The sequence below is a fragment of the Hemicordylus capensis genome, chromosome 1, assembly GCF_027244095.1.
Source record: "Hemicordylus capensis ecotype Gifberg chromosome 1, rHemCap1.1.pri, whole genome shotgun sequence".
NCBI classification, from domain to species: Eukaryota; Metazoa; Chordata; class Lepidosauria; order Squamata; family Cordylidae; genus Hemicordylus; species Hemicordylus capensis.
The window spans coordinates 348,222,962-348,237,086 of NC_069657.1; the positions used below are offsets into that span (position 1 = coordinate 348,222,962).

At 42.0% G+C, this 14,125-nt stretch overlaps 1 protein-coding gene across 2 annotated transcripts in view; it reads left to right on the forward strand.

Moving 5' to 3' along the window:
• ENPP1 (ectonucleotide pyrophosphatase/phosphodiesterase 1) overlaps positions 1-14,125 on the forward strand; it is a 68,665-nt gene that overhangs the window by 11,579 nt on the left and 42,961 nt on the right. Inside the window, exons 1-5 of one of the 2 annotated variants that reach the window (XM_053287237.1) lie at positions 4,150-4,282; positions 6,305-6,377; positions 8,076-8,192; positions 9,098-9,223; positions 10,691-10,751. In XM_053287237.1, the coding sequence (XP_053143212.1) occupies positions 4,256-4,282; positions 6,305-6,377; positions 8,076-8,192; positions 9,098-9,223; positions 10,691-10,751 (404 nt within the window). In that variant the 5' untranslated portion in view covers positions 4,150-4,255. Of the gene's footprint in view, positions 1-4,149; positions 4,283-6,304; positions 6,378-8,075; positions 8,193-9,097; positions 9,224-10,690; positions 10,752-14,125 lie in introns of those variants that run through there. The other variant, XM_053287228.1, reaches the window with a different exon arrangement.

Below are 14,125 nucleotides of genomic sequence, written 5' to 3' on the forward strand. Positions count from 1 at the left end.
AGTCCAGGGGCGGAGCCACCATTGAGCGGATGGGTTCAAAGAACCTGGGTTGCCGCTCCTCAGGGGCCATGCCTCGTGCTCCAGAGATGCCCCCCATGTCTGACATCAGACCTGGGGGGACACGATTTAGCTCTCAAACGGAGCTGCGTGACAACGGTTTTGAGCTAAATTGGCCAGTGCTGCATTCTCAGTGCAGCCGGAGCAACTCTCTCTGCCTTTTAAAGTCAGATACCAGGGTGGAGGAGGAATCCTCAGATGAAGACTCAGAGCAGGGGGAGCAGGTTGAGACTTAGCAGAGCCAGAGCTGACAGGCTTGCAGGCCCCTCTGCCTCCTTCCCTTCCTCCTTCTGATAAAGCCTCTGAGGCGCCCGCAGTTGAGGTGCCTGTCCCAGATCCCTGGCAGCAACATTTGGCCAGAGTACAGGTTCAAAGGGAGGAACGCCGCAGGTCAGAAAGGCTGGCCAGAAGCAGCAGGCGTTCCAGCTCTGACCCGGCTGCATCTCCCTGACAAGGCCCAGCTGCAGTGATGGGCGGGACTCTCAGCACACAGCCTATTTAGAGTGGCCAGAGAGCTCGATCTGTGCTGGAAACAATGTCCATCATGACCAGCCCTGACCGTGAGCAACCTTGACCTTGGAACCGAGTCTGTTTGCTTGGACTGACTACGATTGTGTTCACCCCGATCCTGGCGTCTGTGGAATTCTCGGTGCTGACTTTTGGAAATGTTTTTGGACTCTGCTCTGTCTCTGTTCCTGTCGGACTGCATCTGGCGGCTCCCCCATCCCCTCTGAAGAGAGTGGTTCCCAGCGGCTGGGCAGCCAGCCAGCAGGTCATTACACAGGGTGAGGCAGGGAGATCCCAGGGTGAGGCAGGGAGAGCTGCTCCTGGCCGTGCTGCAAATGCAGCGCTGGCCAATTTAGCTCAAAAATGGGGCCACGCCGCCAAGTTGGGAGTTTGATCGGCCAGTGCAGCATTCGCAGCATGGCTGGAGCAGCTCTCCCTGCCTTTAAAAGGCAGGAAGAGTCATTCTGGCCGCTCCGTGAACGCAGCACTGGCTGCTTTAAGTCCCAAATGGGGCCATTTGGGAGCCAAACCACACCCTGTCAGACTTGGGGGCATGGCTAAATGTTCCCTGTGTCTGACTTCAAATGCAGGGGATGGGGCTAGGGGGGCTGCAGTGGTGGTACAACCTGGGGCAATGCTGGCCTCCCTCCACTCCTGCCCCAGTCCTCTGGTGAGGAGGACTCCAGCAGCCCCTGACAGATTTGCTCTGCATGCAATTTAGAGAAGGGAAGAAGCATTCTGTTTCTTCCCTTCTCTAAGCTCCATTGCAAGCGAGAACAAACTTTTACCTTCCTCCCCAACTCTTTTAGGCCTCCCAAAAGGCTTGAGCAAGAGGCAGTGTCTACTCTCACTTGTATGGAGGTTTGGAGAACTCTGTGGACTAAAGGAGTGATGACAAATAAGTGATGGGATATTGGTTAAAATGGGACAAACGGGGCAAGGGGAGGTAAGAGGATTATAAAAGATGTCAAGAAGTGTGCATTGTTTATGGATTGCCCCTTCTCTGTAATACCTACTTTGGACTTTTTGCTTTCCCCTCAAAGATAGATGTGCAAGTAGTTATTGTACCAGGAGCTTCTTCTTCATATATTATGGAGATGCATGAAAAACAGAATGCTCAGGGTACTTGTGCTTTGTCTGTTGTCTTGTTTTTGAATGTTAGAAGCCATAACCTTGTTGTTCCTCTTCTTCTAAGCAGCTGGGCCAATGAAAAAGTGCATCCCAGCTTAAAGTAGCTGTTGCATATTGTTACAGGATAAAGTATTAGTAATTAACTGTTGCAGTTTCCAGTAGGAACAACATAGCATACAGATACTTATTCTGTTTAATTAAATATATAGCACATCTTAGAAAATGATGGTGATCAGAATTTTTCAGTTTTCCCCTTATTTATTTATTTATTTATTTATTTATTCGATTTTTATACCACCCTTCCGAAATGGCTCAGGGCGGTTTACAATTAAAAACAGAAACCATTAAAACCAATAACAATTAAAACAGAACTATAAATATGAACACCAATTTAAAAAAATCTTTAAAAAACAATTCAACTATCAGAACAATTAAAACCCTGAAAACCAGGTTAGCATTAAAACTAATTAAAAACTCTAAAAGGCCAGGCCAAACAGGTGGGTTTTATAGGCTCTCTTGAAGGTCAGTAAGGAATTAAGATAGGTCAGTAAGGAACCTTCACTTTGTTTTGTTCTGCTGAAAGTAAGAGGGTGCTCTTGTCATATGGTTCAAGTTTGTTCCATGTTCTGGGTAATGTGCCCTGGTTCTGTGCACCCCCCTTAAAAAAAAGACCTGCCCGATTTGTAGTAAACACAAGCATATTTTTGAAATGTTCTGTGGTTTTTGGTGCTGTGAGTCTGCCTGTATGTGGTATGCACAAGGATTCCAGAACGACATGAATCACTGTAGCTCATGCTGTCATTTCTGTAAGACTTCCTGACCACTGGAAAAGATTCATTCTCTCTACTGACCATGATGATATTGTGGGGACTGCTAGTTCAGTTGAGTTATATACACTTGTAATGTGTAACTATTCAGAAGTATGACATATGGTAGTTAGAGAAGTGGCATACTGTTATTTAGGCGTAGTCCAGTTTTTAGTTAACTGTCTATCTGGATTTTCTTTAAAATGATACCTTTAATCATTTCAACATTATCATTTCAAGTCTACTGGAATATTATTTATTTGAGCTGACTTTAAGAATTCAACCACTTATTTCAAAATGCTTTGTTTTGTTAATTACTATACTGATACTTGCTCTTAAAAGCTATTTATGTACAGAGTTTTTGTTTTTACAGTTTCCCCCATGTTCAGAACTTTTCAGGGCTAGGTATGCTCTAGTCTGGGGAAAATAAAAACGGTTCTTGCAGTTTTGAATTTTTTAAATATTGAAACTGCCCATGCAAAAAAAATCTATTTTGAAGAGAGGGAGCCCCTCTTTATGTTGAAATGGTGACGGGGGCCTAAGTCTAGCTCCTCCTAAAGGCCATATTTTTATCTGCCTCTGGTACTGTACCTTGATCTGCTTGATCTGCTTTTTGCTTGTGTGAAAAAATCACCTCCTTAATTTAAAGCCATATAGGCCAAGCTCATTTTCTTCTTGTCAGTTGTCAACCCTACTTCTTTCTAAATCTCAAAACTCTGCAGATGTAGAAAAGCTCAAGACATTGGGGCTGTTCCCACGACCAACAAAATGAGGGTAGGAGGCAGTATACTCTGGGATCCATGATTGTGTGCATCCACAGGTGTTCACAACAGAGAATCCCTGACTCTCTATTCTGGACTAAACCAAGATAGGAGGAAACGAGAGCCCTCCTACTATTTTGTTTTGTAGTGTGGGTGTGCTCACTGTTTCAAGCAGTTCCTGGAACTCAGCATCCATTTCAACAATAGAGAGCTGAGGCTATGTGGGCTTCTGAGAATGTGCTACTCTACATAATGCTGCTGTTCTCTTTGCACCTTTACTTGCAATGGCTTCAGTAGGGCTGGGCCTGCCTCTTGCCCCTTTGCGGCCAATCAGAGGAGAGCTAGTGATGTAATGAGGTTGCCTGTCTACTGGTTGTGCAATGCATGATGGGATAACTTTCTCGCTCCTCAGCCGACCCGGCTCCTGATTTCTGCTATGAAGACTTCTGCTGCCTGGATCATGTGGGTGTTGCATTTGCAGACCCAGACAACCAGAACCTCTATTTGGGAATCAGAAGGTAGGAGTGATCCTGCCCTTCCACCCATACCCATATGGTCATGTGAACAAGCCTAGGGTCAACATACAAAGGAGGATCATGTGGGCCTAAGATCCTCCTAACTCTGGTTCTTATGGTTTGCAAAGGAAATTCCACCTTTGGATGTAGGGAAGTGTCACACTATCTGGGCAAAACTAGATATGGAGGGGCAGCTATGTGTATTTTATCCATGTGTCTGCCTCATTCACAGATGCAGGAAGTCTGGCCAATTCTTTGTGAAAAAATAGGGCGCTTTGAGATGATTAGCCCCTTATCTTACTTTACTTTGCTTAGGCAATTTTCGGATACAGCCGGATACAGTTCAGCATCCAAGCCAGACTGGAGAAAAAATGCTTAAAGCAACAGAGCACAGCCCTCACTAGGCAACAGGGCTGTGTTTCATGGAACTTTTCCATACATGCATGCTTAAAATGATGAAAACCTTTCATTGGTCAAAATGCTCCAACTGTTCAGCCACATTACGGTAGGTGGCCGTGAATTGTGCATAACATTTGATTTTTAAAGACTAAGGCCATCTAGGAAACTGCTTTAGGCGAGCCCAGTGGGGCTTCAGACTGCTTTCCTGTATGTGCCACAAACAACTTTTGAAACCAATTAGCCATCTGTATAGAGGGGGCACTGTTGTTAGAGAAATACAACTCTAAAAACCTAGTAGATGCACTGAACTAGTTTTGTGGCTCTCTGGACTGTAGTAAAATTCAGCAATTGTTTTCCATAAGCTAAAACAAGAAGAACAAGAAAGAATGGGCAATATCTTTGTACTTTTTCAGTTATATGGATTGGACAAAAACTTATTTCTCTTCAAGAATGATTAAATAACTAAATCTAGATCATGTCTCAATGTAATATGTTCTATTTTTATTGTTTTCTTAGGAAAGGATGTTTCTGTTTGTAGTTCAACAGAAAAAGATTTATAAATTTTCTGAGCTTGTAGGCTTCATCTTCCTGTTTTCCCAGTAGTAATGCTTTAGCAATTCCCAACAGTACCAGAAGCAGTGAATGGACAGTGTCAGAACAGAATACTCCTCCCCGCCCCGTTCACCTTGCACTTAGAGGTGCACTTAGGTAATATTGAAGCCTAGACCTAAATGCCTTTGGAGCCCCCCCACCCCCCCACCCCCGGTTGCAAGTTAAGCATCATTTTTAATAGGTTCATGAGGGCACAAACCACATCACCCAGGACAGACTAAAGAGGATTGGGGGGCCACCCGGGTGTGTGGAGGCTCTGGACTTCGGCTCCAGGGATAAGAGCGCCTCTGCTTGCACTTGTAGGATAATGCCAAGATCAAGCCAGCCCTTTTAGTCATTGGAGCTGAGAAGTGCAGCTGCCTGGTTCATCCCAACTAGAAGCAATGACTGACATCCAGACTAATGAAGTACTCATGCAAATGTGTTGTGCTAGCTAGTTGCTGTAAGTCTGGAACTTGCATTCCAGACTAGGGTTGTGCTATTGCAAACATGTTTGCACTGGCGTAAATAAGTGCACTACCTGTGGCATGCCTCATATGTTTTACACTAAGCTTTTTCAGAAGAGGGCAGTTCTAAGTATCCTTTGTGACTTTGTGCAGCTACACAATCTTCTTTCACTCATGCAACTTTGTTCATTGCACAAGCTCTACATTAGTCTGGATGTCAGGCAGTAAATGTATAGTCCAGAATGTTTATTGTCTATAATGTATAGACAGGCTGTTTATTGTTTACTTCTCTAAAATATTTACAATTATTTGTTTTCCTCCTTAAGCCCGCACTACAACTTACACTGCTGGTCAACTGCTGCCCACAGCAGCAACCACTTGTTTAATTAGTTGCATCATAGCATTATATGTTTCCTTACTGTCCCCAAAGAAGCTGTAGCCAGTTATGTCTCGAGCTGGGAAGTGTAGAATGCTGTGACATCAGGTCATGGATAAATTGTCCTAGATATTAAATAAATTGTGGGGTGAATTAAAGGTGCAGTTGACATTCTACATGGTGCCCATGTATTTAATGAAACAAGCAGTTTTGGTTTCATTTGAATCTGACTGTATGGAATGAGTTATGAGGTTGGGTATATCACTCTGGCTTGATTTGAAAAGATACTGTTCATTGCCGATATTTTAACTTCATATTGTAGAATAGACTAGTTGTTTAGCCTTTACACCCTTGCAAGTTAGAGGCTTCCAAAAACATTTTTGTTTGCCATATGTGCTGTGTTTCATGGACTCTGTGCTGACAACCTGTGAGAACTGTGATAATTAATATGGGCAGAATTGTGACTTAAAATGTCTGTGGTTGAATCCATTCTGGAAAATGTTTTCACCCTCTTATCATCCAATCAGCCTATTACTCCACTATGTGCCAGTGAAATAGGCTCTTGGAATGACCATGTCGACTGATACGCCATTTCCATTTCAAGTGAAAGTAATTAAATGCTCTGTTTGCATGAGTTAGAGAAGTGGTGTGAATGATAAATAAGTCCTTTGACGGATTGTTCTTTCTTTTCTAGGTATTATGTGTCATTGTGCTAACAACAATCCTAGGATGTATATTTGGATTGAAGCCTAGCTGTACAAGAGATGGTAATTAATGAGAAATACTGGTATAAATATTTTGTCAAGCACCTTTTGATGTAAAAAATGCATCTTGGATTAATTGTGTGTTTATGTTTTGTTTATCTGTGTTTGAAACAGCTGGATGTGAGTAAGCTCTAATATGAAGTGAATTCTTTTAAGATATTTTGCAAAATGTTTTCCCACGCATGCAGCAGTCCAAATCTGGATCCTCCCTGCTGGTATTTAAGGGGGTGAGTGGTGGGGATTAGACAAACAAGGGACAGTGATAAGCTTGATTTAATGTATAGTTTGGCCCTTAGAGCCATATACTAGTACCCACACTAGTATAGTTGCCACTACAATCATGGTTGCTTCCATACTGGTTATGGTCTGTAAAGGCTTTTACCTTGTTTCTCTAACAGCATGTTTAGCATGACACACCTGTCACAGGATCAGTTGCTACTTGTGTGGTATGTTAAACGTGCTGTTAGAGGAATCACACATGCAGAACTCCGAACAGTGTAAGAGCAACCATGAAGGAGGCAGCAGCAACCAATTGAGTTTAGGCATAGGTGAAGGTAAAGAGATCTTATTGGGACTAAGTTCCATATCAACCACTGTCGAAAGACACTGGACTAAAGCAATGTAAAATGGCTGTTTTCGGCAGCAGAATTTAGAGGGATCCCCACTTCTGTAGTCCAGAGCAGAAAGTTTTACCTTCAACTGTAATAATGTTTTAGGCCCATACTGGTTGGGTTGTTATCTTAAAACAATATGGTGAACTCTGTCAGACTCAGAACTTCGACTTCTCTGTGGGACCCTGCCTCCTCTAGCTGTCCTCTCCTCCCCCCACTCCATTACCTGTGACTGGGTGGGGGCAGGGGGCAGGCTGTGTCACTTCCTCTTCACTCTGGAGGGAACAGTCAAGGAGCTGCTTTGCCTTGTGCCATGGCTCCAGCTTCAGAAAAAACTACCAATCTCAGAAACACCCAGGCCACTCAAGGACCTGGAGGCAAGTTAGAGAAAGTCTCTTTTAAACACAAGTCACAGAAACAGTGCAGGTGCTTGGGTGTTCCCTCATGCAATGAGGAAGCAACACAGCCTGTCCCTTGCCACCAGCTGGTCACAGGTAAAGCGGAGGGAAGATGAGGAGAGGGCAGTGGAGACTGGGGAGCAGGATCTGACAGACAGTTTTAGAGTTCTGCCGTAATATTTACCAACACAGGCTCTTTCGACAGTGTCACTGTTGTGTTGTGTCTCGTCAGAATCTAGTATTTGGACCATGCAAAGCCTAGTGCATGCCTCTTCATTGCTTTGCAGGTTGCACTCCACATCCACACCCCTACACAAATTCAATGACATTTCCATTTTGTTCGAGCAAGAAGAAATGTATATGAGATAGTGATCATAAAGTAAAGGTAAAGTGTGCCGTCAAGTCGATTTCGACTCCTGGCGCCCACAGAGCCCGGTGCTTTTCTTTGGTAGAATACAGGAGGGGTTTACCATTGCCTCCTTCTGTACAGTATGAGATGATGCCTTTCAGCATCTTCTTATATTGCAGCTGCCCGATATAGTACCAGCAGGGATTTGAACCGGCAACCTTCTGCTTGTTAGTCATGCACTTCCACACTGCACCACTTAAGGTGATATAGTGATCATACTGACATGTTAGTCAATGTAATATTAATGTTTAGTCACTGACCTTTTTAATGTTACATATTTCAGTGAAAACTTGCAAAGGTCGTTGTTACGAGAGAACATTTGGAAGCTGCCGCTGTGACAGTGAATGTGTTAAACTTGGAAACTGCTGTTTAGATTTCCAGGAAGCCTGTATAGAACCTGGTAAGCATTTTAATTTTTTTCCCCATCTTTGAAATATTCTCCAGTCCATTTGAATTCAACAAAATATTGTTGTAGTCAACAAAATACTTGTTTCTGGGATTTTGAGGGTTATCTTTTATTTAGAAATCTTAGGGAAGGCTCTCCAATAGAGTGCACATTTAAATGAATGAGAAGAAAGGCCAGACTAAACGTACTTAGATCTAAGATTCTGCCTTGTGCAATGGTGGGTTCTCCTTCACTGGTTTTCAAACAGTCTGGGCAGCCATCTGCCAGTCATAGTCATTTCCTGCACTGAGAAGGGGATTGGACTAGAAGACCTCCAAGGTTCCTCCCAGATTGTAAATTCTATTATTCTAAAAAGGTCATCTAAATCCTGACTTGAACAGAAGCTAAACCCTCAAAACTGTTCACCATTTCTCCCCTTTTGCCATGCTTCATTTATTTTATTTTATTTATCAAATTTGTATGCCTCCCCAAACTCCATCTTTTTGGAACAGTTATATGGAACTGAAAATAAAATGACTAGTGTTTCTTAAGTGGCACAGTGGGGGAAATGCTTGATTAACAAGCAGAAGGTTGCCGCTTCAAATCCCCGCTGGTACTATATGGAGCAGCAGCGATATAGGAAGATGCTGAAAGACCATCATCTCAATGGTAAACCCCTTCTGTATTCTACCAAATAAAACCACAGGGCTCTGTCGGCGCTAGGAGTCGAAATCAACTTGATGGCACACTTTACCTTTAGTGTTTTCTTTAAAAGAGAACACTTGTGCAAGTGCAAGTAAAGACAATACGGCTTTTTTGGTTTGTAGCTGGATACATGATATGCAATTGTGTTCATATGCCTTTGCACATGTTACTGAGCGTAGTCACGTTTAAAGCAGATTCGTTTTATGTGTTTATAGCTCATATATGGACTTGCACCAAGTTTCGATGTGGTGAGAAGAACCGGCAAGAATATACTTGTTCCTGTTCAGATGACTGTGTGAAAAATAATAATTGCTGTGTCAATTATTATTCAGTTTGTGAAGGTAAAACATTATTTGCCTTTTCTCGCATCCTTGAAAGACATAAGGGTCATTCACATGACCCATGAGCTGGGGTTGGGGAGGGATGGGGTGGAATGCTGTAGCCTGCCTGCTTCCTCCCACATGATCACAGCTGCTCCTGGGTTCCAAAGCACCTCATTCCCTCATGACCAGTGCATGAGTGCTCCGGGAGTGGCGAGGGTGTGGGGCAAATGCAGACTGGGTCCTCCTGCATCCCACAATGCACCACACAAGGAACATGGGGCACTGGGGGATTTCCATGCTGTGCTCCTTCTGCCTGGTTCTATGGATGCTTGGGCTACTGGCAGCTTAAGCACCCACACAACCAGGGGGTGAGGGTGAAGGGTCTGTGCCCTCCTCCCTCACTTTTAGCCTGAGTTTCAACCGGCTGAGAGTGCTGGAATTGGGACTGATCCCAGCTCTTCTCATGACCAGCTCTGGGTAGGGATGCAGTAGCCCAGGTAGAGCCGGTCATGAGAATGACCTCATAAGAGAGCCATGATGGAGTGGCCTATTTACTGTAATTTTTCATACATCTGGTAATTGATTTAAAAAAGCTTAGGAAACCTATTTTGGCTTGGATCCAAAGAGCAATTTTAGGCATAACTACAGTTGTCACCAAAACCAACCAATAAGCCATTATTATGTCAAGTAGTCAGTACAGGGGCTTTAGAAGCCGGTAAATACTAGATTCTGCCAGGTTCCACCCATATCCTGCCAAATTCTTTCCTAACTCTGGCTCTTACTTTATGTAGTGTTATCTCTGGGTCCACTCAGGAACCCAGTATTTTGGAAACAAGCTTGTGTGTACTCAGTGGAATTTTGTTTTCTTTTCATTGACTTATCTCTGTTTCAAACATGGCTTGTCTTTTGGCCAGGGAGAAAGCTGCCCCAGAAACAGAAGTCCAAATCCCACTCAGTTGTGTGGAACTTGTGCAGGATTTTGTGGGATTTTTCATCCTTCTCTCCAAGGGTGAAACTAGGCATCATAGTGACAGTAGTCTGCCTAATCACATTTAAATCAGAGGGTGATGAATCTGCTTTTGAGGTGTGCAGGTGATGGGAAAAGAATCCTCCCCAGCCTTGCCTCCCTCTGGTTCATTACCCCAGCCACATTTCTCTGAGCCTGGCTCAACTTGGTGTTGGAGCTCCAGAAGGATGAACCCCCCTACATCCCTTTATCTCTAAAGATGAGATTTACTTCCTGGCTGGGAATAATCCTGCCGCCATTGCAATTTCCAATACTTACACTGTGATATGTTCTTAAATATTGTACCCTCCCTGTGTAAATACATACCACATTTAGAAGGTATTAAATAATCAAGTCCATAAATTTCAGTTTGAAGTAATTAAATATATTTAAGTTCCTGCACCAGCTACATAGTTACAATAGATTTCCCCTTTATGAAGAATAGAATAAACTAATGATTTCTTTTTAAAAAAAATAAGGAAAGACAAGCTGGCTTGAAGAAAAATGTGAGGACGTAAATGAACCGCAGTGCCCAAAAGGGTAAGAATACTTAAGTTTGATTTTACATCTTTGTAAAGGAAAAGAAGTACATATAGCTCTGGCAATATAAGCAATATTTCTGTAGAATAATTTATAAAAGATAGTAGTAAAATTTCCCTGTTTCCAGGGAACAGGCTACTAAGCAATTTACAAGCAATTAGGCTTGTAGCAAGAAACAGAATACAAAGGAGAGAACTGTGACCACCATAAGAACATATTTTTTTCTTAGTGACTGCATTCTAAAGAAGCTGGACCTTCCTCTTCATTTTCCTCTTCATCACTTCCTTTTAGTGTGCACTGATGTCAGTGAGATGCTATTGGTTTTAAAGGATTTTTTTTTTTTTTTGCAAAAGTAGTTTGAATCTTCTTATGAGAAAACATTTTTGTGGTACTTGTGGTCATGTTGCCAACATAGACAATATGAGACTTACAAACCAAACCTCTGTATTTGGGAACCTCTAATCAGAAGCTCCAAGCCTGTGACCTATATGAGATACTGCTTTTTATCCATATGGGTGTTGAGACCTATGTCTTAAGATCTGTTTCAATGTGTATTTTGGATGAGAAAATAGTTTAATCATATCTTAATTTATTTGACAGATTCAGTTCTAAAAATATACATGAATTCTGACAATAAATGACCTCAGAACAATAGTACATCTGCTGGTCACCTCCAGACTTGATTACTGCAATTCGCTCTATGTGGGGCTGCCTTTGTACATAGTCCGGAAACTGCAGTTGGTCCAGAATGCGGCAGCCAGATTGGTCTCTGGGTCATCTCGGAGAGACCATATCACTCCTATCTTAAAAGATCTACACTGGTTGCCAATAAGTTTCCGGGCAAAATACAAGGTTTTGGTTATAACCTATAAAGCATTAAACAGCTTGCATCCTGGGTATTTAAGAGAACACCTTCTTCGCTATGAACCACACTGCCCATTGAGATAATCTGGAGAGGTTCGTCTGCAGTTGCCACCGGCTTGTCTGGTGGCTACTCAGGGACACCTTCTATATTGCTGCCCCAAGGCTTTGGAACGCATTTCATGCTGAAATAAGAGCCTCCCCATCTCTTACAACTTTAAAAAAGGCAGTCAAGACACATTTGTTCTCCCAGGCTTTTAATTAGATATTGTTTTAATTGTGTTTTTAATAGTTTTAACATTTTAAATTTTAAATTGTTGTAATGTTTTAATCTTTATACTGTTGTTTTTATTGTATTGTTGTAAACCGCCCAGAGACTTGCATTTTGGGTTGTATACAAATGTGTTAAAATAATAATAATAATAATAATACTTCAAAGAGACAAAAAAATTAGAAAAGAAATACAAAATGGAAAAGAAATAATGTATTGCACTTAAGTGATTTTTTTTCTACACTTAACGTACAAAAAAGTGCCATTTACTCTCAAGAGTATTGGTCTATTGCCTTTCCCCCCGAATATTATTATATTAATATTATTTATTAATATGAATAAAATGTGTTCATATTTTTATCTGAGCAGTATACCATACTTTGGCCAAGCATTAATTTGCTTATTATCAAGCTCTTTGCTGAAGTAAAGATTTTTACAACTGATTTGTCCTCATAATACCATTAAGGCCATCTATGGTACAATCCAAAAACTCCACTGTGCTGACACAATACTCCTTCTTCCTATCCCATAGCCTTGGACTCTGACTCCCTGCCTGCATCGTGGTTCCTACTCAGTTATTGTAATTGGTCTGTGCCTAGGCTTATGCTTATGATGGCAGCTCTTAAATTTGTGGTTTTTGGCCAAGCACTATTGTGACCACTGACCAGGTACAGTAGCCTTGGCAAATTTTGCACAACTGCTGGACTATATGAATCCCATATGTGCCTATAGAGTGTGTGTGATGGGGGTTAGTTCACCTGCTCTGTTGTCCAGGAGCATTTGAATAACTGAAGCAGGTCTAAAAGGTGGCTGCTAAGAGTTGACACCAACCTGACGGCACTTAATCAGTCCATCCATCCATCCATCCAAGGTTACCTGTTGCATACTTATAATGGCAATATTTAATTTCTATGGGGAAAGTATGTATCTAGTTACGACATAAACATGAACTCATTGGGCCTCGTCTTAGTTTTGCCATCCATTCTTAGGAGGATTTAATTGGCTTTTCTCTCATGACATCATACTAGCAGTTGGTTCGTGGCACATAGTTTGGGAATTACTGCTTTTAACCATCCCAGCACAACACTTTGTTCATTTAAATAGGCTTTATATATGGGAACTGTATAAGGTTTGGACTGTTCATCACAAATCTTAGCTGAAACCTGATGTATTCAGGCTTCCCTTTTTGTACTCCAGCTAGAACGAGTAATTGTCCATAGGCACTAGCAACATTCTCAGTGGGCTTGAAATCAACCCATTGATTCCAATGGACTTAATAATGTTTTAACCTTGACTGAAATTTGTAGTTATTAAATTAAATATGCAAATAGTCAAGAAGCAAATAATATCTTTTTAGATGTGTTACGTAGTATCCAAGCTTCAGTATAATAAACTACCTACTTACTTAGTGAGGCTGTCCTCATGAGCAGCCTGCCCTGCCTGAGCTAGGCTACTTCTGTGGAGCACCGGAATCCTCTCAGATCCCAGCACTTCCGCCCTTGCAGATCTTACTTTTAAGCCCAGCTCTTAGCTGAGGTTGAGGGAGCGAGGGCTCCCTTAACCTGGCTGCTGGGATTGTGTGTCTCCTCGAGCTGCACACAGCCTGAGGACACACAGAGCTGAGCGCAAGCACCAGGATCCGCATGGTTCATGGCAGCCTAGGCTTGTGAGAACAGCCTCTTTGTCTGCATAATGTTCACAGTGGCAGAGTTTGACCCAATCCTTAAACAAAGAACGAAGTTGTGCAGCAATTATTCTAAATGTATCGCCGTCCAAGAAGATCTCCCTTGAGAGTTTTGTTTTTTTAAGCTTTGGTTTGCCTTTTCTTTTTTTAAGACAGAAAAGTGAATGCTGGTGTTTTGTATAATTGTATTCTCTAATGTTTTTTGTATATTATAAACAAGGCAGAGCAATCAATCTTCTTGAATGGGGCAGACATGTATAATTTATACAGCTAAACTAATTGGCTCAGGAAGAAGGCCAAACATCTTAAATGTGCAGTTGTGCACAGTGCACTCTATATTTAACTTGTGGGTTTCATTCTAATGCCAAATCAGAAGACAATATGAAAAAAAAATACTTTCCAACCTGTTATTTTAAATTGGCAAGTCATTTCATTCAGTTAGTCTCTTTGGCACCAAAATTATCTTGATGTTCTTATCTTGTCTAAGAGGGTAAATTTAAAAATTCATCACAGAAGGGCCCAATTTTATTTTTGTAAGAGATTTAAACTCCAAGCCTA